This window comes from Scomber scombrus, chromosome 17 (genome assembly GCF_963691925.1).
Source record: "Scomber scombrus chromosome 17, fScoSco1.1, whole genome shotgun sequence".
Classification (NCBI taxonomy): Eukaryota; Metazoa; Chordata; class Actinopteri; order Scombriformes; family Scombridae; genus Scomber; species Scomber scombrus.
In genome coordinates this window covers 13,185,020-13,212,127 of record NC_084986.1, presented here as the reverse complement: position 1 = coordinate 13,212,127, position 27,108 = coordinate 13,185,020, and the positions used below count along the sequence as shown (strand labels likewise).

The 27,108-nt window shown below is 40.5% G+C and overlaps 1 protein-coding gene across 3 annotated transcripts in view; it reads right to left on the bottom strand.

Annotated features, from left to right (window-relative positions):
• Window positions 1–27,108, bottom strand: part of nbas (NBAS subunit of NRZ tethering complex) — a 156,315-nt gene that overhangs the window by 79,622 nt on the left and 49,585 nt on the right. For all 3 annotated transcript variants that reach the window (XM_062437119.1, XM_062437120.1, XM_062437122.1), the window contains exons 27-39: window positions 24,021–24,083; window positions 22,180–22,302; window positions 21,995–22,097; window positions 21,629–21,706; window positions 21,338–21,492; window positions 17,200–17,312; window positions 14,195–14,308; window positions 11,058–11,171; window positions 8,057–8,214; window positions 7,130–7,213; window positions 4,398–4,574; window positions 3,793–3,906; window positions 2,454–2,577 (exon numbers count right to left, since the gene is read on the bottom strand). In XM_062437119.1, the coding sequence (XP_062293103.1) occupies window positions 2,454–2,577; window positions 3,793–3,906; window positions 4,398–4,574; window positions 7,130–7,213; window positions 8,057–8,214; window positions 11,058–11,171; window positions 14,195–14,308; window positions 17,200–17,312; window positions 21,338–21,492; window positions 21,629–21,706; window positions 21,995–22,097; window positions 22,180–22,302; window positions 24,021–24,083 (1,520 nt within the window). The remainder of the gene's footprint in view (window positions 1–2,453; window positions 2,578–3,792; window positions 3,907–4,397; window positions 4,575–7,129; window positions 7,214–8,056; window positions 8,215–11,057; window positions 11,172–14,194; window positions 14,309–17,199; window positions 17,313–21,337; window positions 21,493–21,628; window positions 21,707–21,994; window positions 22,098–22,179; window positions 22,303–24,020; window positions 24,084–27,108) is intronic.

Sequence of the window (27,108 nt, the reverse complement as noted above, 5' to 3'; positions counted from 1 at the left end):
GCTCTTAAGTCCTACTCTGACATCCTGGCTCCAGTGTTCATAATGATCTTCAACCTCTTTTATGCCCAGTCCATGGTCCCTGCATCTTTCAAGTGGTCCACTATCATCCCTGTGCCAAAGATTGCTTCTTTTGCTTGCATGAATGACTAACACCTATAGCCACACTTAAGTAGCCATGAAGTGCTTTGAGAGTTTAGTAAACGACTACACCTGCTTCTTTCTACCAAGCACCTTAGACCCCATGCAATTTGCCTACAGCCCAAACGGATCCACTATCTTCCAGGTACTGCACACCACACTTTTGCACCTTGACAACAGGGGAGGGTGGACACACCTCCAACCCTGTCGCCCTCAGCACTAGGGTCCCCAAAGACTGTGTGGCGAGCCTTCTGCTGTACTTCTCATACATATACTACGTGGCTAAACAAAGCTCCAACACCATCATAAAGTGTGCCGATGACACAGTTGAAGTGGGGCACATCTTGAATGATGATGAGGCAGCCCATCTGTAGGAGGTGACAGGCCTGTTGCAGGCTGACCACCTTTCAATGGAGGTCAGTAATACCAAGGAACTAGTTGTGGATTATGCCAGGAAATGACAGAGGTCTTACACCTCATTGCAAATCAACGGGGCATCAGTAGATAGGGCGAGCAGCTTTAAGTACCTCAATGTACAGAGAATTTAAAATGGGCTACACATATTGACTCTGCGATAGCAAAGGCAAGACAGCACCTGTATCACCTAAAAGAGAAGAGGACATTCAAGGTCCCACAAAATGTCCTGCTATCCTTCCCTCTGCTGCAGTGCAGAACATACTGATGGAGATGGGGAGCATAGGCGCCTAGAATGGGAACAGCTCCTCTCAGGACAGGATGGCCCTGCAGAGGATTGCGTGATCAGCTGAGTGCACTATGGGTTCTGTGCTTCCGTCCCTGCAGAGCCTATACAACAGGAGATGTGTAAGCAGAGCCGGGAGGATAGTAAAGTACCGCCACCACCCAAGCAGTGGACTATTTGCCAAAAATCACATGCTAAGAGACTGATGAAAAGAGTCTTCCCACAGGTCATCAGAGCCATGAACGATGAACAACAAACTCTTGAAGGACAATATACCCAAGGACATTCACCTACGTATACTATACCATACCATACTATACTATACTATACTATACTATACTATACTATACACTACCTTACACTATTATCTGCACTGTTTACTTTATAACCATGTTTACTGCTTATATTGTATAGTATGCTTACAACTGCTATTTAAATACTTGTCTGTTTTATTGTTCTATTGTTGGCTCTTCCATTCATAAATAAACATATAGCTTTTTTAAATATGACCATAACTTTATAATTTCTTGTACTTGCATTGTGCACTGCCTGAAAGTTTGACACAACATTTCAATATACATAATTGTATGCATATGTAACAAATAAAAGATCTTGAATTCTTGAAATCTCAGACAGAACCATGTTGCACTCTCAGCAAATACAGCTTCACTAATAGAGAGCAATGGCTAACACTTCACTCTATCTCATGCTGTCTCAAAACATTCACAGAGTACTTTCTTGGGGATTTCCTCTGTTTTAATCTTGAATAAAAAAATAAAAAAAGCATTCATAAATTCTGGAAAAAAATCAATGTGAGGGCTCAAGTGAGCACAAAATATTCAAAAAATAAATAATGTTTAAGATCTGATTTCCCCAAATTATGCAGTGAACAGCTATAGACAACTCTGACATTTATTGCATAACTTTCAGCTTTCACATTAAAACTGGGCAGACACTGTATGAATGTCTTTTCCCTCTTGTACAGTATGTTTTGGTTGACCTTTCTGCACATCTGAAACATGTGACTTCTATTCTCACACTGTATGGATCAGTCCACCAGTCACAGTAGGGTAGTCAGTAGTCACCCTAACCCACACAGAAAATGAACCCTAAAACCTCTGATTGGTTTTATTGGAATTGTCAACAGAAAATTCATTCATTCAAACAAAATGCCTGAATAAATGTTGACAATAAAGAGACAGGAGGTGTAACTTTGTGCAAGACGGGGAAAAAAGAAATATATGGCTGCAAAGATACAGACATTGTTTGTCTGTTCTATACTGAAGTTCAGTTATATCTCTAGCACAGCACATTCTCAGTCACTGTGGTAACTGCAACATGTATTATACATTTTCTAATAATATTAAAAATAAACAAATCAAGACAACTGCTAAAACTGCATGATACCCACCAAAATTTCCAATTTTCCGCATTCCATGAATCCATTCAGATTGTTGTTTGTTTGGGCATTTAATCGGGTGTCAAACAATCTGGCAAAAATAAACTGTAGCCCAATTCTGAAATAAATAGGGGCAACCAAATCTGGGTTAAATTTAAGCTTAATCTGTACTGTACAGTATGTCTGCTTATATGTAGGCTTTTTGTGCATGCTTACCCTCTGTAGCAGGAAACGGGGTTTTTCCTTCAGTTTTGGTTTCAGCCAGTTTACCAGTCCTCAGCAAAACCTCAGCAAAGTTTTCCGGAGGTACGTCTCTGCAGGCTGAATACACATCTTGACTCTAAAAGAAAGAACAGAGAATAAAGAGAGTGATGAACACATAATATTTATTGTTCTAAGGGAATCCCCACAGAAGGGGGAGCAGATCAAAAAATGACACAAGGAGATGTGATTGAGTTGACTGAGCGTCTCAATTCCCAGGGAGTCAGACAAATGAGGGATGGAGTAAACAAATGAACTTCAGAGTCAAATAAAGTGTTTCAACACAGGGCCTTTTGATAATTCATTTATAGGTTTCTTGTACACCAAGTTATTTCTCAAGTGTCTGAGAGGTGAACAATGAAATGTGCGCTCTCGCTGGCTTTAGAGCTATCACTTTAACACAGAAAGTTCCCTGTCTATCTTTGCTGCTCTCTCTCTATCCATCTTTCTGTCATGTTGCATTTGTCTCTCTTTCTCTCTCAATCAGCCTCTCCTCCCTCCCCACTTCCTTCATTGGAACTGTTAAGGTAAAAAACAATCCCATTGATCAGCCGGCTCATAGACAGATGGACGTAGGGAGCCATTATTGGTAGATGGATGATGGAAGATGGATGAATGTTGGAGATGGAGCGGAGGAAGGGATTTGGAGAGGCCTATTAAAATGTCATGAGAAGAGATGTATCGGCCTTCTCTGTTTCCCCTCGCGTCCACTCTTTTAGCTATCCACATGATTTGTGTCTCTGAGTAAAAAGCCCAGTCATAGCCCAGGGCGACCATTTTCTAGGCATAAAGGTCAAACAACTCCTTTTCTTACTTTTGCTCTTTTCTACCTCCATAACTCTCTTCTGTGGACAGTCTTTTCCTTTTGATTTCTACAATATTCATCTCTCACCCTCCATGTAACACACAAAGAAACTCTACTGTTATATTTCATATTTTCAGCACATTTCCAGCTTTGTTGGCTATTATACCATCATTCTTAAATGTATCTCTTCCCATTTTCACTTACCCTTCTTTTCCTCTTACGTTAGTACTCCCAAATTGCTTTTGGCATTTAGATAACTTAGTCTGAAATCAATATTCGTTTTCTCTCAACACTGTTTTAGTAGGAATTTATAAGTCATTGGAGGAAAAAATAATCTAATTAAATGTCTTAAGTCGTGAACCTTTTCAGGCATTTTTGCTAGAACCTCAGAAAGTACCCTGATGTAACAAGGAGAAATAAGGACAACGTAAATGTAAAAGGAAGAAAAAAATAATGAGCTATGAGACACACTGTTCTAAAGCCACTCACCAGGTCTAAATAGGAGTCATCAATGATTTCTTGATAAAAGGGGCTACAGCCTTGACGCTCAAGGTTGGAGTTCTCACACGCCCCTCCTTGACTACTGGTCCCAGCATCATGACCCTGAGGAGCCATCAAAACATCATTAAACTTTCACAACATGCCCACAGCACTGTCATCTCTCTCTGTCCCACAATTCACATTCTCTCTGCTTTTCTCTTTCCTTAGAAACCTGTGACCACAACCACCAGATATTGAAATATTCAACAGGTGGGCCAATTAATTATGCAAGAGATGAGTTCTTGATTGGTTGTTTTCGGATGAAGCAGATGAGGTCTGTTAGCAAGGGTGTGTGAGAAACAGGAGCACGAGAAGAAATGTGACAGACTGTCTTTTTACACACACACACACACACACGCACACAAACAGACTATGTAGCCCGGTTGCCGATGAAGTTTTTGATTGTGTCTTTCACATCCCACTGCTGCTGATGCACTCATAAACACAAATATGTCAATACAACACATGAAAACAAAACACATTTAGTAAGTAAGTGAGTTCATTCATTAGTAACTTCACAGCTGATCACATAAAAGATGTAAATCTGTTCTTACTTGCAGAGGCCGGAGGTAGTTGAGGGATTCCTTCCACCAGCGGTGATCACTGACGGCGGTCAGCACAGCCTTGGTCGTCACTCCTGTTGTGGTCAATACTTCCATTGTCTTAGCTGTAGTTCTGTGCAGCAAGTCTCCTGCTGTGCCCACAGAGGAGCCCACAGTGGGAGTGCAGGCCTGGGGTGAAGCAGGTGATAGCAGTAACCAAATGGACAAAAAAAAGAAAAGAAAACAAAAGACAGCCATGTTATTCTAATATGTGGATCTGGTGTCTCTGCAGAAGCAGCTACTGAGAAATGTCCTCAACTTTCATTATCCTATTCTGGTGCTGCAGGATCCTCTAAACATTTCATTTTCCTCATCATTACATCTGTATTGCTATTAGACTAAGGGACACATTTTGAGCTGTGGACTCTTGAGTATCAGAGTGGTATTATATATGGTTGTATTCTGGGTTTTTTATTAGTTACCTGAGAGAGGCATGATAAGAGCAGGGCTCTCTATGTGTTTGTTTGTTTGTTTGTGTACAATTACATTGCTAAGGGTGCACAGGGCCCTCTAAGCCTTGTATGAGAGACATACAGTGACTACTTTTACATACACAAAATATTCAGCTTTTTACCCTTATTTAACAAAGGACAATATTCCTGCTGAGCTGTTTACATGGCTAATGAAAATTAATATTCTACTAATATTCCTGTTTATATGCAGCTGTGCACACTCTGTTTATCACGTTATAACTGGAACAGCTGGAGCTGCTTGTGCCATTATGCTTCTTTGCATCAAAATAGGATTTTTTCAAAGTTTTCCACCAGTGGCGGATTTGTTCAGCTGTGAAGTCTTTCAAATGTTTAAAACTAGGTGTGTTTTTCCTTCTGACTAGAAATGTTCTTTTTGGCATGCATCTCTAATCCAGCGTAATATTAGTGTATTACACACCCCCTATATTCCACTATTATTCTGGCCTTATTCTAAATATGGCATTTCCTAATTAAGACACGTGGGATATACTGATATTATTCAGGTTTTAGGAGCATTGTTTAGACATGTATACAGCTCATTCAGAATATGCGCCTCAATTGGGGTTTTTTACCACAGTTTGCATCACATGGCCTCTTGCCTGTTCACGGTCAGCTCTGTGCATTGTAAACAAATCCACTAGCCAACAGTTTGCAAGGCTGAGATAGGGCATGACAGACTGGCTGTGTAACTCACTCCGGCACAGGCTAAATGACTTATGCTTGAACAGGAAGGCAGACAGAGGAGAGGAATGAGAGAAAAGTGGAGAGCTGTTCAGGACAGGCTGGAAAAACAGAGCGTGCCTTCTCCACAATGGGTGTTGAGGGGACGGGTTATTTTCCTGACATGCAGCCGTGGACTGACTGTGGCGACTCAGTGTCATGCACCAAACACACTCAGCTGTGTAGTAAACATCATGGGACAACCTAGTTCCTGTAACTATAAATTTATAATATCAGTCACATCAATATCCCTTATACATATTAGGCAATGGCTCACTAATGTTTTTCACCTCACTGGTTCAATTCAATGCCTGCAGAGATTTTGTGATTCCCGTTCCTACTGGAGCAGAGAGAAACCCTGAAAACCTTCTGCATGCAAACGGGAATATTAGTAGAATATTCATTTTCATTAGCCATGTTAACAGCTTAGTAGGAATATTACCTTTTTTGAAATAAGGGATAAAACTGAATATGCACAAAATGTGCCAAGAGGCACACAAAGGCAGGCAGACTACTCTGAGTAAATGGGGGGTAGATTCATTTGTGATTTTCTTTAACTGTAGTCTCTAAGATTACACAGTTGAATCAAACAGTTTCATTATTATAATTTTATGACAAAACAGTAAAGCTAGTAAAGTAAAGCAGGATTTTGCCAGATTAACATGAAAAAAATAATCTATATCTGCACACACTGCTCAGCCATTCTAAGAATTATGAGAATTAAAGGAGAGATTAAGTTTAGTTTAGAAATAGAAAGTTCCCTCCATTCTTAAATGAACAGAAATTGAAAAAATAGAATGGTGCATTGTACTGCAAAATGCATTATGTTATACTTTTTTTAAAGTGTCCCACCGATCTTCATGGTATGTTAGTTACTGCACAATCAGAATTTAGAGGGCCAGTGGGCTGCAGCCAAATCGTTTAGTGCCTTTCATCAATACTTTATATGGCAGGGGATTGTGGGTCAGGGAATGAAAGGGACCCAAACACATATACGCTCAAGATTTTAGTAAAAAAAAAAAAAAACAACACACACACACACACACACACAAATATATAGATACGAGAACACCTCAAGAGAGAACACACACACACACACATCGTAAGGGCTTAGGAGTGGAGCGTAGGTACATCAATACAACAATAAAATGACAACAGACAGCTTCAAATGAGCACCCATCCACACACAAAAGGGGATGCAATGCAAGTCATGAAACATTAACACCCACTCATGGCATCATAAAGCTGGCGGTGCTGAAGGGGAGGAGAAGGGAGGCATAAATAAACCAAGAGAGCTGTGCAACCTTAACACTAGATTTACACCTCATCAAATATGGAGCAATAGGAAAACACACAAACCCATCTTAAGGGCAGAGACACACCCACACAAGAATAGTAGAAGAGACAGCCACAACTCAGACAAAGAGCAGATATAAGACAAGGCACAGAAAAAATACACAGATTTACATGTGGAGGCTAACACAAACAAACCTTTAGAGAGTCTGTCATGTCGGCCTCTGGTCCACTCTCTGTAATAACAGGCTCCATTTGATAGTTAACTGCCTGGTACAGCACCTGGAGGACAGAGAGCATGAAGGTGGAAAACAAAGGATGAGATTCGGTACTTTATTAGATAACCTGTTGTTTCAGTCAAGCAATGTGATAGATAAACTTTAAGGTAAATACAATTGGGTCAACTAAAAGGTGAGAAAGCAGAAGCCCCAGTTTTTCCCTAAAATGTTTTTACTTGACTCAGATGCAAATTAAATTCTGCTGTTCCTTTGCAGTAGTTCATGAAAAACAAAAACAAGTCTGACAAAATTCAAAAGGAAACTGACCCCTTGAACCATCTTTACCTCCATTACGCTGGTATAGTTGTACAGTAAAAGAGGGATTTTTACGGAGTATCTGTTTTGGTGCGCTAATGTCTTTTTTCACTTATGTAAAAGGTTGTTGTTTAAGAAGAAATAGACTCCAAATTGTTTGCTTGTTTTTGTCAAACCCATCTTCTATTGGCTCTTCATGAAACTGCACTAAGTGCTTCTCTAAATCCTGTCCCTGAAACGTTATGTCATGCAGTATTTTTGAGGCAAATTGGACACAACACAAAAGGTAAATCTTCTTGTTGGAATTGAAATATATATATCTTCCCCTAACAACAATGTGTTTAGATAGGACAGCATTGGTTAACCACAGTGGGACTGGATGTGTGGTGACACACTAATGCTAGGCTTGGAGCTCAGAATCCATACAATTTTATATATTATGTTACTTAATGTTATTAACATTGTCAGTATTGACTGGGTCTCTCCAATTACATGTTATGGTTGTTTGTTTACACATTTTATTATTAAGAACTAGTACTGGTGTATGAAAAGCAATATTGATCTTGAACTATAATGGAAAGGAAAGAGCAACCTGAGTTTGCAGGTCACTGGAGGCAGCCAGGAGGCCGTGGATGTTGTCGGGGGGACAGTGGGTGAGGGAAAAGGCTAACAGCTCCTGCCGGGCGTCCAGTTCTCCGTAACCCTCACACTGGCCAAGCAGACTGCATACCTCCCATGCTGGACTGTAACCTGCAGGAAGAACAGATGAAAGGAAATATGTAGGGGAGGCAAGTCGAAATAGAGAGAGAGATAATGTGATAATGTTAAAATGAAGGCATCAGATAGGAGATAAAGGTGTTTAAATACATACTGTGACAGACATAAGGTAGAGCATACTTTAAACTGAAATTTAAGAATATGTCAAACAAAACAGCAGAGGAAACAACCTTACATATGAATATACAATAAAGTGTAACCTTCTAAACCTTCAGGATATTAATATGTATTTAAATTTAAAACATGTTTCCCCTTGAAGCAAATATCAGCCAGACATACTGTAATAACTGTGTTACATTTGTTCCAGCTTTATCAGTCAAAAACCAACACACCACCCTGACTTCATTCCTACAAACAGATTGAATTATTCCCACTACGTTCACCGACAGAGAACACTGGTGCTTATCTGATTACACCTTCTTTTCTACCCGACATCTTTTTCACATCCACATTGTCTCCCGTTATTCAGCACTGTGGGAAGACTCGGTGAAATCCTCTCCAGTTAAATTTTTTAGTGGTGTAACACGAGATGGGGACAGACAAAATATCATTGTCTAAGTACCACTTTAAAAACCTTCAGGGAAATACTGGACTAGATTTACATACATGGGTACAGCTCTCCTTATTATTGTTCTCCTGCATGAAGACAGGATGTGAGAAGTCCAAAGCAAAAGGTTTGAAACCATAGAAAAACATTGGAATGGACACCATGGGGGTTGCCACAAGCCATGATAATCTATGGAAAATTGTGGTTGAAAGAGCACAGTGATATTTATTCTGGTGTCTTCTGCTGATTCAGTGACGTATATTTGTCATTCTCGTGGTTTTTTTACATCACTAATTTAACTTTTATTTAACAACCTCAATCTTTTCCTTTTTTAGCAGTTTTGGCCATTATTACTCTCACTTATTATGGCAACTATCAACTTTCCGTTGGCGAGGAACTCCCTTCATGGACTGATAATGTTTACTAGGCATAACATAGTATGATGGAGTACACAGCTAAGCACAGCACTGCTTAACTTTTCTCATTGTACATGTATCGATTTGGTTAACATTATTCACTGAGCTTTGTTATTGTGATGTTTTGTCATAGTTATGTTATTTGGTAGCCACGCCTGCTGTGTTGATGTTAATCATGCTTCACAAATGTGCTCATAGAACTGGATACACATCCAGTAACTATTATGTCTTGCATGTAAATTAATGTATTTCCTAACCTGACACTGTTATCCTACACAGATTATATACTTTGAATGGACCGTAAACATTACCACAAACAAGGAAAGGGAAAATCGAAGCTCTTGTTTTGCATACTTCCTTTGTTTCATACATGTTCATGCTGTGCACACGAAACATATGGAGGCAGAACAAAGAAACACACACAAACACAAACAAACACAAGTCTCATCTCCACCATTTTGGGTTCAAGGTCACCATTTCCTTTTGTTTCACCTCATCACACGCACTTCTGTTTTTAGACGTATATTTATTTTATTTACATAGTTTACATTTAGGTATCCTTGAGTGCTTTGAAAGGCGCCTTTGAATATAATGCATTATTATTATTATTTATTTATTATCTTTTAAAGAAATGCTGGTCTATTTAATGTTGCACAAGAATGAATGCTTCCAACCTCTACTTTCAACCTATACTAGTTATTGATATGGTAATTTTGGTTGTAGTTATTAATTTAAGTATTCAGAATTTCCACAGTCCACAGTGTTCCAAATTGACAGTTTGAGACTAAATGAATTATTCATTCATTTTCTTTACCACTTATCCTCTAGAGCAGAGGTCACTAATGGGCAGACTGCGGTCCGGATCCAGACCCAGACGCCGTCCTATCCAGACCTGGTCGAGCTTCTTGAGCTATTACGGTAAGAGTGGAGCAGACCTTGGAAAATCACAGACGACTGTGCATAGCCAATCTTCTCACGTGAAGCTAATTAAAGCCAATTAAATCCGTGCACATCCAACACATGTCAGTGAGATACACACGGAGAAAAGAGTTAATGTGTGTTGAAATATTTTGTTATAAAGTTATTATATGTGAAATTAAGTTTATGGTTTAAGTTAAATTTAAAAGTAAAAAGGGATTATTTTTTATTTTTCTAAAACTAAGCACTTTATTTAAGAAGCACAATCAAAACTGTCATGCACTTTATTTTAAAATTATATCTTTATTTGATATAAGAAAAGAAAATGTATCTTATTCTCTTTTTATTCTTATTTAATTATTATTTATTTGAATCCCACAAATTCAGTGTAAATACTAATAAATGAATTATACTGTATTTATTTGACAGTCTACAATCTACCCACTAGACACAGATGCTGATGTAACTACAATGCTACTTCAAGGTACTGAAAAATAACATGATGGACATTATGATATTCCAGACTTTCACTTGAGTAAATTTTCACATATTGGACCTCAGTGAAATTGAATGCAGGGGAGCTGGAGCCAATCTCAGCTGACATTGGGTGAGAGGCATGGTACACCCTGGACAGGTTGCTAGTAAAACATGGGACTAACATATTAGAGACAGACAGCCATTCACACCTACAGCCAATATAGAGTCACCAATTAACCTAATCTGTATGTTTTTGGTCTGTGGTCATGCAAACTCCACAAAGAAGGGCCCCTGCTGGTGGTGTAATGTGTGACAGACTTCTGTGTGTTGTGGAACCACTGCGCTCATGTAGTCAGGAGGCACAGCTACATTTGTTGTTGTTTTTAAGGGTTTATTGCACTTTGTGATACCTACTGCCATCTACTGCTGTTCTCAGTTCTCCATTGTCAACTACATACCTGCAGCCATGAGGTCCTGGCAGTGGATATAGGAGGCCTTGAAGTCCAGACACTGGAGAGCTTGCTCTGCCAACAAGGTCAGCACTTGGCCTTTTCGAGTGGTCTCATCATCTCCTGGAACGCACACACGCACACACACGCACACGCACGCACACGCACACACACGCACACACACGCACACGCACACACACACACACACACACACACACACACACACACACACACACACACACACACACACACACACACACACACACTCATTTAAACAGACATCAAGGTTGAAACATCTAAATAAATTAGCAGCACCACCAGACCAGCCCCCCATCACTAAATTTTAATCAGTGTCGACCATAAATGGAGTTATTGCAGTGTCTGTTCGTCTAAAAGAGGGAAAATGAAATATTTAAAAAAAATATATATACATCTTGGTGTCTCACTAAACAGGAATAAGCTCAGTGTGATATCTTGGTGGGATTGGTTGGGGTGTTAACATTTGTGTGGCGGCTCAGGACAACCTTTGATCTTTGTCGAAGCTCAATAAACAAAAAGGAGAAGACAGGGCGATCAAAAGAGGCACGGGCAGAAACAGGACTTCTGAACAAACTTGCACACTGAAGATCAAAGAACCGGGTTGAGATGTGATGGCACTGGATTTGTGTGTGTATGTGTGTGTGTGTGTGTGTGTGAGAGTGACGGATAGAAATGTGATGTTTACTGTGAGGGGGAAAGAGGTATTGGTCAAATATTTTCAGGGTGACTGGTGAAAGGGTGTTTTCAAAAGCTGTCAAGACCCCAATATAGTGGAGCTTTTTGTGTGCTGTGCGTGTGTCGGCGAACCTTTGTTCCCCCTGCGTTCTTTTAGACCAGATGCTTTTATCAAAACATACTCTGGCCTTATTTCAACAAGATCCAAATCACACATCTTGGAAATCCAATTGTAGACTTTACCTGTCCTTGACGGACCGATCAAAGGTGAGGAATGTCAGACAAACAACAAATGAAAAAACACTCCAGTTAATAAGCTTAGACTACGACGTGACCTCCCGAGGCTCTTTACTGGATGACGACATTATCATCCAGATCATTTCCAAGTCAGCACAATTAAATTCTTATTTGGTGTATGATAATTATTGATTCATTCACACAAAAACAATTTTTTTCTCAACCCTAATCCATACGACTGAATGTTTTACGTAGGCTGAGGCAGGAACCAAAGCCGTAGGGTTTTTTAACGGGTGTGCCAGTGATACCTGCATTAAATATTCACCACCGAGCCCTGGAGCTATGCGCCCTTCAAAAGCCTCCCCCCTGCATTTATTTATTTAAAAATGTGTTTATTCCTCTTCTCATCTCCCTCTGCCTCTTTTTTTTTCCCGAAACCACACAGTGAGAGCTGCCTGCTGACTGAATGTGAGCAGTGCAGACACAGAAATGCCACAAGGCCAGTTAGCAGGCTTCCTTTAGCTGGTGACAGGACTCTGAGAAGGAAGAAGAGAGAGCGAGCTAGAGCAGTAAGTTAAGAGACAGAGAGACAGACAGTCACATAACAGTCCAACTGATATTCTTGAAGGGAGAAGAAAGATGAAACAAACACCGTGATAGAGACAGAAGAGTGCTGTCTACACTGTTCATGTCATACTGAAGGACAGAAAGAGGAGGATGACATCTTTGTCCATTTATTTTGACAGTGTTGAGGGTTGGAATGGTCACATTTACTATTATATAGCTATATATAGTTTCACTAAAATAATTTTAAGCAGAAATGTTAAATAATTCAACTGTTATTTGTTGTGTCAATTTCTGCATTTATGGTCAGTTTGCACTTTGCAGCAGAGTTTACTGATTGCTACTGCAGTTTGTGATGCCAAATGGGAGATAGGAAAGCTCACACAAAAACTTAAAAAAACAAAAACAACGAATAAATTAGAAATAGGAAAATCCCTTTTGGAATAACAACTAGATGTAAACACTTCTCTCGGTCAAGAGTTTGCACTCCCTCCTGAAGAAAGTAGAGAGGAGAGGATGGAGAGGCGTCCCAAAGCTAAGTCTAGGAACTTGAATCTTTTTCCACACTGGTAAGGTTCGTGAGTGTGTAGGATGTTGCTTAAAAAGCTGAGTCATCCTTAAGTGCACTGAGAAATAACCTGAAAAAATGTTTAATTTCACCTTTTCTCTCTACAGTCTGTACAAAGCCAAATGCTTGGCAGGTTTCACTGTTCACTGTCTACATGTGCACTGTGCTGCATGCATCAGCCGTTCTCCTAGACGATGCCAATCCTTAAAAAAGTATTGTGAGTGGTCAATAATCTTCCCAAATATTGTCTACAAATTGCAAACCGTAAACACGTTCAACAAATCATGCCCCTTATCAGCACCTGTCAGCTATGAAAGAAACTGGAAGATCAATACTTTTATCAGTTAGTTATTAAAGATGCATGAGGCAGTAAACAGAGATTCAGAAGACCCTTACAGTTCTACAACAGACACAAGAACTGCAAAATGATTTACATGGAAATAGTACCAGCTTCAAAATCATAAAATGTTCTATTAAATGTCATCATCAATGAGGAGTAGTGACTGAGATTTGGGCTAAAATGGGGACAGAAAGGTAAAAATGACTTGTATGTATTTGTGAATGGGGTGCCATTCAGAAACAACATCTACCATTCATCTTCTGCAAACCCTGGTATTCGTAGCTGACTTAATGACCTAGCACTGAACCCATCCCTGACTGTCAAAACTACATGTAACCTGAGCGCAGAAAAAAGGTTTAAAATGCACCCAAGCAATGTGTCTGGGGAATGAAATTTGCTCGCTCCTCCGGGGTATGTGTATGTGTGTGTGCATAAGTATGGATTTTTGCTTGCAAGCTGCAAAGCCGCTCATGAAGATGAATTTCCCTCTAGTGTGAGAACTGCCACTGCACTCGCTGAAAGTACCCACGCGAGCTGGGTTACGTCTCTGTGCCTCGTGTGGGCGGTCCCTCTCACTTAATCTCATGAGTTTTGTCATGAAACCCGCCACCGGAGAAGCGTCTGGTATATTGAATGTCAGCCTCAGATACATTTTTAACATGATAAAACTCAAAGAGTAAAACAAGAGTGATGTGATGAAACCAGTAGTGTCAGCTGTCATACCTGCAACTCTGAGAAGTGAGGCCAGATTCAGCAGAGTGGTGGACTGCTTGTAGGCGGTGGAGCAGTCGGCGATGCACTCTTTTATCAGAGACAGACGGTCTGACCGCAGACGCACTGGGGGGCAGAAGAGGAGGGTGTCAGACATGTTTTTGTTAATTATTCAATCTGGGCAGTTTACAGTTGATGATGGAATGGTAGCAAATGATCTACAATGATGGCTGCAGCTGCTGCCTTAATAGAAGCAGACCCTATCAATGTTTATTTCTGGGAACTTTCTATATTCAGTGTGCAGACAATTATTTCTGTGGATATTTTTTCAACACGATTACTTATCAGTAGCAAAAATCCTTCAAATGTACCCATTATTACATTTTGAAAAATATGCTTATTAATCAAAGTGACAGTTATATTAAATACAAAATGACAAGCAAAATGTGATCGATAAACAAATAGAAACTAAGTTATTATAAAAAAATAAAAACTTGAATCATAAACGTTTCAAATCAACTTGTATTGTATGTATTTTATATAAAATAACACTCAAATTAACATATAGTGACTGTTAAGAGTATTTAAAAGTTGTATTTTGTAACATTGAATCGTCTTTTAAGTTGATTAATAGAAAAAGCAGTGAAAACAGGTCTCCACAAATCTATGTAAATTAATTAGGCACTGTTCAAATGCATCCTGTTGCAATTTCCTTTTGCACATTGGCCAACATATAGTATATGCCAATGCTGATGAGAGTAGAACACAACCTTATTGTCCACAAAAGTAGATAATGGCTTTTCAAACATGGTTCATTAAAACATCAAAATACAAACAGACACAGACCACATAAACAGAACACTGGTAGTATGAATCCAGTATAATGTAAATCACTACATTTAAGAAAAGCATCTTAAGAAAAAGTCTCTTAGAATTGAGGGAGCCAGTTAACAGTTTAGCTTTTGTTACTTGAAATCCTTTAATTAGTGGCACATTTTATTTTGTGGCTGTACCTTCATCATTTAACAGTCTGGGTGTGGGAACTATCTATTCTGGCACGACTCCATTTATATACCATTTCAGGACATAACCCCTAGCCATTTCAAATTGTTTAAAACTAGTCATATGCATTTAAATTGTACATATAATATCTTGCAGCATATCAGTTCTTCCACATTCGGAGTAGGGATTCTTTGACAGGTTTCTTTTTTTTTTTTAGAATTTTGAGCTCAAAAACTCCAGAAATCTATTTCCATATTCATTTCTAAACCTGCACTGTAAAACCTGAGCATTGGCATGTTAAGTGCCTCCGCAGGCCTTTGTGCCTTCTCTGCACCCCGCTGAGAATCTCTATGGCTTGGCATCACTTTAGGCGAGGCCTAAAGGGAATTCTGAGGAGGGTGTTGTGTGTGACGCATCACCTAAGGCGCAGTAGGAGGGCTGCAGGAGACGGATTACTTATGCTCAAATTCTTTCGCTTTATACTTGTGTGTGTTTGTGAGTATGTGAAGGGATAGGGGTATTTTTGGTGTGAAAATAACAAATAAAGTTTATTTCTTTGTGTATATCCAGTGTGTATGTGTGAGTCCTTGAGTTGGATGAAATAAATAGTATGAGGGCACTTCAGGCAATACAGACCCTGCTCAGGGCCAGTCTGGCTCCAAGCAATGAAATAGGTATTAAGACAGTAATCACTGATACAAAACCCATACAACTCCCCCCTTTCACCCCTCTCTTTGTAGGTTTTTGTCCTCTGTCCTAAACTACTTTTTTCCCTCCTCCTTTCCTTCTTTCTTAAACTCTCTTATGCTCTCACTTTGTCTAGCGGGTGAGAATAAGTGGGCAGTGAAGAAAATAGTTGTTGAGCGTGAGGGGAAAGAGGATTGAGAGAGTGGGGCAATGAAGGAGTGATGAAAAAAAGAAAAAGCAGGGGATAATTGATGCAAAGAAAGGAAGGGCATAAAGAAGGAGAGGGAAAGAGGAAGAGAGATGGCAGTTCATTGTGCTCTCTGTCACAGTGGCACTGTGACACTGGCAGCTCAGTTTGATGAGGGCAAAGGAAGGGGGGGGGCAGAGGCCTCAGGGGCTAACAACAACTCGGTTCAGAGGTGAGGTGATGAGGGGCCAAGCTGGTTCATTCTGGCTCCACTGTTTCTCTTTAACAGAGAGCAGTGCCTGGAAAAAGCTTGGGTAGGGTGCCGATGTGAAGCCAGAAATGAGTGAAAGAAAGAGCGTGGAGGTGAATACTGATTGGTCAAGTGTACAGATGGGGCAAAAAAGAGGTGTATGTGTGTCTGTGCAGGATGGAGAGAGAGAGACAGAGAAAGGGAGGAATTAGATACACGGCACACACATAGACACCAAACATTTCAATCCTAATTAGGCCATCAGGCAGATGTTGTTTGCTCAACAGTTGATCCATAAATAACCATATATTGAGGTATAGTGGTAAGAAGAAGTGACATATGGAGGGATGGTGGAACTGATGGCAGGGAGTGAGACAGGTAGGATGTTGCATGTCCTTTCAACCTTTATATGAGCTCAGTCTGAGTTTAAATTAAGAACACTTGAATGAATGACTCTAAGATGCCAAATTCCGGAATATGAGCCCTCTGTGTTTAATTGAGCATTTCTTTTCCCACTATAAATACACGCACGCACGCACGCACACGCACACGCACGTACACGCACACGCACACGCACACGCGCACGCGCACACACGCACGCACGCGCACACGCGCACACACGCACACACACACACACACGCACACGCACGTACACGCACACGCACGCACACGCGCACGCACGCACACACGCGCACGCACGCACACACGCACGCACACACGCGCACACGCGCACGCACGCATGCACACGCACACGCACGTACACGCACGCGCACGCGCACGCACACACACACACACACACACACACACACACACACACACACACACACACACACACACACACACACACACACACACACACACACACACACACACACACACACACCGTTGTACCTTGCAATGGCAGGATGCTGACGCTGAAGCCTTCCAGCTGGCTGAGGGCACTGATGAGGTCCAGTTCCTCCTGGATGGCTGGAGGACAGTCTGTGATCAGCTGGAGACACGCCCTGATGCAGAAAACAACCAATTAAAGCAGGAACATGTGACCACTAATCAGCTATATTAATCTGTCCCCAAGTTAACCTTGCGGAATGCAGAAGAGGGAATTTATTTACATATTAGTTGACGTTCTTATGATATGAACTTAATATGAAGGAAGGAGGGAAGTTTAAGTTAAGGCAGGAAAGCTGAAATCAAAATACATTAACATCAATTATTGTTTATACATGGAAAAATCTTTGTTTCCGATTTTTTTTTTCATGTTTATTCGTTTCCAAGATGTTTTCTTGAGGTAACGTTATAATTTGTCCGATTTGGAGGTGAAAATCTTCACAGTAGAACATAAAGTGTGTAAACATTGTAAGTGCGTGTCTGCCACATGACGCAAAACTGTTTATTTTGTTTGATTAGCACCTGGCTGATAAGGGCATGTTTGTCATTATGTTGTGTTTAGCTTTGCGTGCTAGTCTGAAGAAACTGCAGCACTATTCTACTGTGTTTTTGTTGGTGACTGCAATGTAAAGGTTAAAGCTGAATTACTGATGTGTTTTTGTAGTGGATTTAAAAATGCTCACCTGTGAGCACTCTATCCAAGAGTTGTGAGTTAAAAGGGTTGAAAGTGATACATCATGGTTGGAATTGTAATTCATTTTCAGTCAGTCTTAAGAGTGTTGTTAATATTATTGAAATGCAATATAATAAGGCTACAGTGATATATTGTGTCCTTCTGCACTTAAGAGGTGTTCACTGTGTTTTATTGAGCTACGGTATTGTGTATTTACTCTTAAAGCCAGGAGATGCTACAACAACAGCAAAGTTGTTTTTGTACTTTTTTAAGTATGAAGAAGCATTAATAGTCACTTACATTCAATCATTATGGATAGTACTCCAGCAACTGATTGTAAAGCGGAAGAAACTCATTTGATGGCACGACAAACTGAGTGGGAAGGCTTAAACAAGTTTTACTTATGTTGGCACAGGCTGGCAAAGTTAAAGACTGTTTTTTTACTGTCAGCAAAAAGTCTGTGAAGTTTCAGCAGCTTGATCAGAAATATGGATAGACCACTCAAATGGATTTATTTACAAAGTCTAGACTAATTTGACGGATCTACAACAGGGGAGTTTTCTCTTGCAAAACAATCCACACTCATTACCCTTAATAGGATTATGTAGCACATCACTTAGCATATGCAAAACTGCAGTGAATGTGTGTTTGCCTGCTTAAAATGCAAGAGTACTCCCTTCTTTTGCCTGTTTTTTTTTTTATATCACAATTACGCAGGAAAACAAAATACAGCAGTGATTGAGAGAGAAGAAAGAACACAAAATGATTAATTTATAAATAGCATAAATCCCAGATAAAACAACAGCTCAGAGAGTAGATCTGACGACAGCGTCACTTGAGTGAGATAAGGAGAGACGAAACTTGTCCTTGGAATGTGCATTCATGAAGAATCACACACTGACCCACAGTATTAGTTAATCCTAAAAGTGTTCAGACAAAGACAACTTACAGACAAGGGGGGGGGTCTTAGAATCTCTAATGGCGTAATGAAAGCGATCCAAAGCACACATCTTTAAAACCGGCTGACTCGATATTGTTAACAAATTAGAGGACACACACTCTGCAAAACACTCCGCACACAGCTCCCCACTCTTCGAGCATGGCTTGTGTTCTTGCCCGGAATGAGAGGTTTGTCCTGGCAAATGAGAGCAGAGGAAAGGCTGCAGAGGGCCGAATGAGAGACAGAAGGAGGTCATGTTGATTATGTACTCAAGCTGTGAAGTATCTGCAGGGGTGTGTGCCTTAGTGCATAGAGAAAAGACGATGGAAAAATGTCTATTTCAGTTTCAAGAGTCACTGTGTGCTTCGCAGGATGTACTCGATAATTTTCAGATAACTATTTCCTGTTAAACTCAAACAAGGGCACAGATAAACATTTATGGAACAGTCAATGGAACAGCGTAGTTGAGACCTGCCACCTCTTGAACATACCAGATGGTGAATTGTCTAGTCTTTTCTTTTTTTCTTTCTTTAGTTCTGCTTTTGCTATTTCAAGCTATTTCTAAAATACTGTAGGGGAGAAACAACCAGCAACTTAAATCACCCCCTTCAATGCTCATTTCTTGGCTTCTTTCAAATGTATTCAGCTAATATAGTTGCTGAAATATCTGATCCTTTCTTAGCAGAGTACCAGGAAAGTGTAAGCCACAGCCATAACTAGCCTGAAGTTTAAAAAGCCAAGATAAAAAGATGAAAAGCAAGAAAATATTTTATTAAGTTCGAGAATAATGGGTCAAACTTACCGGGACCAACTGGAAGCAAAAGTTTTAAAAAGAACCCTACAGAAATAAATGTAAATTTGTATTGCATGTACAACCGTACAAATAAGTCTATTTTCCATTACTGAAACAAGCATGTCTTTATTTCTGAATTTTTTAAAGCCTTAAAATTGCATCAGTTGTTTTTTCTGGAGGGTTTTTTTGCCACTGAAACAATCATAAAATTGACATATTATCACCTTATAAAGCTGTTATGGAGAACACGTCTGCACACTGTTGATTAAAATTCATTTGGAGTCATGTTTCTAGCCATTTGGCAAATGCACGTCCAATATTTACTCTCCATTAAGCTATCCACTCCTGAGAGAAATATCAAGCACTTCAGGAGCTACAGTAAATGCCTGTCGCTGACTTTGACTGCCAGCTGTTTGGTGCTGGGCTGATAGCGTGCAGTGGAGAGCTTTTTTTTCTGAAAACAGTTGGCTACTGTGGGTGGAGACGATGTTGATGAGAGCTGTGAGGACGAACCAGAACAGTTAAGTTGCATGCCATAAAACTAAAACAAGAAGCTGAAAGATGATAAAAAAGCTCCATAGTGTTGAGGGCAACTGGGTGACATTGCTCTGCAACACCTTTCACATTACTCATATTAATTTTAACCCATTGATCATATGAAAATATTGATTAGTACAGCTTTAAATGAAAATATGTGAATTCAAATATTTGTAATTGATTTTCAAGGAGCTGTCAATACTACCATGCTTGATATTTTCTCTCTCTATCAATTTTTTATGTCCACGTTAAAGTGTCTCTCTTCTGAGTGATGGTGTTGGATCACTTGAGTAGTTGGAGGGGATTCCCATGATTGTTTAAACAGTCTCTTTGTCCTTGTGTAAACTTGTGCCTGGTGCCATTGACCGCAACCGTTTGGGACACAAGCAGGTGCAGTTTGTGTATTTGTCCGAGCGTGTGTGTCTTTGATATTTAGTACACAAGATCAAATGTATGTCTGTGGAGCAGCTATTTTAATCTAACGGGCACAGGCAGTCCGTCTGTATAGACTATTTATTTCAGAGCAATGGGCACAAGTTCAGACACTACTTTCTGTCTCATATCTCAGATGCAAACACAACACAGACACACAGATGCACATGCACACACTGTGGGAGGGTTACAATGGATGATGTTGTCCAAATGTGTGGTGGGGGGCCTCTGTGTTAGTTACTATAAATGAATGACGACCCAATTACTGTCCCACTTCCCCACTAGGAACAGACGGTAAGGTTAGACACCCACTGGACCCCTGTGTAATGTGAAATGAGCAACAGACATGCAACACTCACACAAAACGTAACATTTGGTATAAACTTCTTATAATGTATTACATAGGAAATGAAATGCAATTATTTTTTCCTGGTCGGCCCAGAGAGCACTCAAACATACGTCCACCCACACACAAATGAATGGTGTTTCTCATATATCACAACAACCCAGGTTGACATCTCAGACAGCATGCAAACACTATTACATGGTAATGAATTACCTTTACAGCAATACAGAAGTACAGTCTACCTTTAACCTTAACCATTAACTATTCCAATTAAATGTAAAGCTCGGCTCTAAATCTGAAGGAGCTCCTAAAGGAAGTTAGAAGTAGCAAGACCTTTCTGGACAAAGTCAGTCACTGTAATGTTCAGAATTTCAAATTGGTTCTCTTCAGCATGCAAACACTTCTCATTATCCTCCTCACCTGGCCAGGCCCATGCAGGGGTCCGTCAGCGTTGTGGAGGAGTTGAAGTATTCCCTGGCAGCAGCCAATGCTAACTCTACGCTGTTGTTGTAGGCCACCTTCAGAGTATAAACTTTACCACGGAAAGACAAGCTGACAGGGACATCCTGGCTGACCTGGAAGAATACATTTAAAAATCGAGAGATCAATGAGACTGTGGCATTCATTACGGGTGTTTTTAATATTTGGAGACCCCAATGGGCAGCGTGAATGCACTGTTTGAAATACAGTTGCGAGTTATAATTAATATACCGTGGAGCAGTGCATGAGTTGCCCTGCCAGGCGTACGTTCTCCACACGACTGGAGCACAACAGAGACTCCACGAAGACCTGCAGCAGTCGGGGAGGAGAGAGGAAAAAAGAGATATTGTCATAATTTGAGTAGTTGTATGGTAGTGGTTCAAGAGATGGACACGTGGAGCTCAATGTGTGAATTATGGACTATTCAAGGTGAGAAATGTGCATTTAGTGTGACAATTAAACTTTAAATCACAAGTCCACTTTTTCTTATATGTTTTAGTACAAATACTGTTATTCAACATATCAATCTGGATAGCAATTGGGTACAGAATATGATTTTAATATATTCTTTTGCTGTTTTTTGCCTGGGTGCATTACCTGGTGGCATATTTCTGGTTTTAAACAAGTGTAGACATTCTGCTGCATGTCTAGCAGATCCTGCAACAGCCCTCTCCACACAGTCTCGCTCACTGGAGGGTTTCTGGACACAGACAAACATGTGTAAATATACCATGCTCCAAGTTCATGGGAATCTTTTTATGTGTGTCTTTTTAAGCCCATACTTGCGTCCAGTGTGGCGGCACAGTTTGATCATTAGCTGGTGAGCTTCTTCTTCACTGCTCTGACTGTTCTTCACATATGAGATGGGCTTCTGCAGGCCGTGTTTCTCCAGAACCTCCACCACACTATAAAGTATATACACAAATATGTATATAATCATAAGCATCACAGTTACCCACTCATGTAATCACATAAAAAAGTCAGAAAATTGCACAACAAAACCAGACATGCAGTTTCGAGTCACATTGATCAACATATTCTTTCAGTAAATTGGGTAGACAGGATGATTGGCAGATGTAGGTATTACGGTAAGAAATGCCAACAGAGAAAAAACAGGGGAAAATAAAACCTGAACAAACCAAGGGAGAGCACACAGGAAACAGACAGAAGATGTGTGTGCTCTGAGCTGTTCATTATTTTGGCAGCTGAAAGTAATTTGCAAACCACAGTGCAGATGGAGAAAGTGTAGAGCAAGACTGAAGAGCAACATGATAAACGGCACGCCAACAAGACAGCATCGCTTTGTAAGTGTGTGTGTTTGTGTGTCTAGGATGTGAACGCTGGCAGTCTTATTTGACAGAGGGGGAGAAAGTGTGAGTATGTGTGTGTGTGTGTGTGTGTGTGTGTGTGTGTGTGTGTGTGTGTGTGTGTGTGTGTGATATTGTGTGTGTGTGTGTGTGTGTGTGTGTGTGTGTGTGTGTGTGTGTGTGTGTGTGTGTGTGTTGGTGTGGGATTAGCATGGCACCCCGAGTCTCAACAGGGTCGTGCTGCTACAGATGTTCACTCTCTGCTGCAACTCATTACCATAGTAAACAGGTGCCTGTGAGTGGATGTGTGTATGTGCGCAAGAGACATAGACAGACAACAAGGTCTGATATTTACAACCGTGTGTGTATGTGTGTTTGCTCGAGTGTTAATGTGTGTGTGTGGGAGTGTCTTCATGTTCCCTGCGCACATATTCATATGCCAGTGAGCGGTAGTGGCAACAGCTGAAAACAGCTTTTATTCTGGAGGCACTGTGAGAGCAGACACTTTGCATTTACTGCCTGATTCATCTCGGTGAGTGTGTGTGTGTGTGCGTGTGTTTCTCGTGTAGTTGTGTGTGTCTACATGTAAATATGTGTGGATATTTGTCTGTAAAGGCCAACACTCCAACACAGGCTTTCCTGATGCTGTTTCCCCCTCCTCCTCATCATCATTACCATCTACATTTTCATTCCCTTCAGGCTCCCACCCTCTGCCCTGCCTTCATCCTTATCCTCCTTTATTCCTCCTCATCACTTCTCGGTATTTGGAAGTTCACCCTGGGGGGAGGGGAGGAGGTTAGAGAGAGATAGAGACTTGCAGGTGATTTTAACCTGTAACAGAGAAAATGCCCGAGGCTGTTTGAATACCATGGGACACACAGCGGTCCTTTGATATTAGGTGTATGTGTGTGTGTGTGTGTGTGTGTGTGCTGACGGCACATCGATGTCTCCTTTCCTTCTTGGTGTTTTCTATCAGGCTCATTATGAGGGAGGGAAGTAATAAGTGTTGCTACGAAGTGAACATTTCCAGAGCAAAGCAGCACTAATCACCAAACTGAAGAGCTGCTCTCTTAAGCAATTTGAATTGCTGGCCAACAGGGATGAGAGAGATGTATAGATAGAAGAAGTATTATTAATTAATCTGTTGGTTATGAAGATTCATTTAGTCCATTTTATGTACAAAAATTGTGAAAAATGCTGTTAAAAATCCTTGTTTTGATAAGCAGCCCAAAACCAAAAGATATTTTAATTACATCAACTGGAGGGAATGGGGGATGGAATGACAGCTCGAAGTTAGTGTGAATGTGTTACTGTACCTGAGATGCTTCTCTAGTTTGTCCACCTGATCATGGAGTGATGCGGTGCTGTCTGTCTCTGGCCTGTAGGATAAAATAAAACACATACACACAAACAAAAGGTTAATTTATGTCCATGTCCTCAAAGTAAGTTACTTGGAATAAATAAAGTAGAACATAAAGTACTGTTTGCATTCAGTGATAAATGCAGTGTCTTGCCTTTAGTGTATTTGTATTTGTGTTTGTGCTTGCACACTGTTCACAGTGTACTGTATGTGTGGGTGTGTGTGGCCTACCACTGTGAGGTTGTACCGATTCCCCACTAAAAATAAAACCCCATGATGCTTCTGGGTCAGGCTGGCCTGTCCCCCACTAGTGTACTGACCCTGATGAAACAACCTTCTGTGCGTGTGTGCGTGTGTGAGTGTGTGAGTGTGTGAGTGTGTGCGTGTGTGTGTGTGTGTGTGTGTGTGTGTGTGTGTGTGGGGGGGGGGGGGGGGGGGGGGGGGGGGGTACACCAGTTCTCTCTTCACACACACAGAAAGTTGACCTCTCAATCCATTTCTCTGCATCCTTCTCTTCTTCTGCTCTGACTGTCTCTCACTCCACCTCCAGCTCTTCCTCGACTTGATTTTTTTCCCCCCTCGTTTTGTTTCTCTCCCTCTCACCATCTAGTCCCCTGACCATTATTGCATGTCCCACTCTCTAAGGGTGGATGAACATTACATTCTTCTGAGCAGATTTAGACCTAATTAAGCTGTCTCTCTCGCTCACATACACACACAGAAACATTTTAAAAAATAGGTTGAAACTACCAAATCATGTTTTCTCTCCGAGCTTGCAAATCTGTAATATTCTGAGCTGGGATAGCAATTTTGGAGCTTAGTAAGTCAGAGAAATCACTCCTGGGAGAAATGTGAAGTTGAAGGCAGTTCATATACAGTAGAGCTTTGCAGCACTGCTAATCCATACAGTCCAGAAAGAGAGCTTTTCTGACTCAAGTGAAATGCTTAGTATGAAATGCAGTACTGTACTGATTTTGACAGAAACATGCAGTATTACATACAGCCAAGTATTTATAATACAATGTTACTGTAAAGTAGTTAGGTTTCTTCCAGAACTACATACATCACTATATCTACAGTTTTAATGGGTACAATTTCTCCTGTAGTAGAGTTAAATGTTGTTGTTTTCTATTGCTGCGAATAGGACACCAAAAATCCATTTATCTCCATTGAATCTGTAGTGTAGTGTAAGAAATCTCAGGATAAAAATATCTATGAAATCTCTCTAAATTTGGGCAAATTAAACCAACACAATCAGCCTTGCTAGGTACAACTCAGGGGAAGGAAGACTTTTTGGGGGGGGTTTTGCAGTTGAGTGAAACAACCCTTTAATTTAAAGCACCGACAGGAGGAAATGTATAGTTTGCATAAATAATACTATAATACAGAAATTACAACTGTGAATGTCTGGAAAAAAAGAATGGACCAGAAAACAAAAAATGCCAGATGAACTTAGGAAAAGGAATGTATGAGGGGAACAAAACTCAAAACCACAGAGCGACAAACTACTTTGAATCTGAATAGCAAGACATTAAAAATGGTTGCCTGCATGATCAGACTGTATTGTTGCACCGTGTAGTAAAATAATACATCTTGGCTTATGTCAGCAATGCTCCCAGGTTGGACCATGATATCGGATGTCAGTGCAGTTATTCCCTGCTGTGAGTGTGCGATAGACATGTGTAGCTAAAACGAGTGATGTGCGCCAGTTGAAAAGGGCAAAAGACGTCACTGTTGAAAAGAGTAGTTGCCTCACTGCAGCCAACTGACAAGAGCAAATATGAAGTACTCCTTATAGTAGTAATTCAATTTTCCAATTAAAGTGCACACTGAAAGGATAATCCATCTAAGAATGAGTCATTTGAATTCATTTAAGCTACTCTGACACTCTACAGGTCCATTTAATCAACAGTTTTCTCTTTTCTTACTCTTGCTTTTTCTCTCATCATTCACTCTCCTTCAAATGCACTGCATACCCACATAGCCTCATGGGGGACTTAAAGGACAGGGCCTCCTGCCATATGAAATAAAATGTGTTACAGAGGAGTTGGGGGAGAGAGGGGCAGACAGCAATTGTAGCAGGTAGAAAATATTGTATAGACTATAGCTAGGATAACTGATGGCCCCTTTGAGTCAGAGTTAAGCATGGAAGAGAGAGGAGTAGAAGGAAAAGGTGTGTCAAGTGTGGTAGACAGAAATACAGAAAGTACTAAAGTTTATTGTAGGTCCTAGGAGAAGAGAGGAGAGGTAGAGGGAAAGAAAAAAGGTGGGAATGGTGAGACCAATGTATTCTTATGTTTGTATGTTTGAACTTAACATCATGGTTCACATGATTTAAATGAATCTTAGAGTTGCATTTTCATGGAGGCGTAACAACCAGCACAAACAGCACTGAAACTCGCTTTACCTGTCAGTGTGTTAGTTTTGTGCCCAGTGGAGAGCGCACCTTGTACAGGTGGTAGGAGACAGTTGTTGTATGTTGGTTGTAATTTGGTCTAGATGAAAACAGACATGTCAGAACTTTGTCTGTTTCTGGTGCAATATCTATCTGCTGCTGCTTTGGTGATTTTATCCACAAGATCAAACTAAATACTTGCAGCAAACATGCTGCAACAACAGATTAATGCTTGAAACCCTCTCCAACCAAAATCTGCACAGAAAATAACGTTTAATGTGGTTAAAGCAGGAAAGTCAGTAAACTAGTCTGCACTGATCTATGAATGAATGTGGGTGATTTTTAAAGTATCTATCCATAGCTGCTTTATACTGAATGCTTCTTCCGCAGCATTTGAGGGCAGCAGGACTGATATGCTGATAGACCTGCAGTCCTGAAGTGCCCTAGAATGCAGTGCCGCTATGCACGGCCGTTCAGTGTTTACCTTGATTAAGTCTGATGACAACAGACTGCTACAGTATAACCACACGCACTCCGACACAATAACTGACCAGTCTCAGTTATAACTCAATATATTCAGTTTTTTTTATGAAGGAGGCATCAGTTAAATAGGGCTGATCACAGCCTCTTATCCAACTTCTTTTTTTTT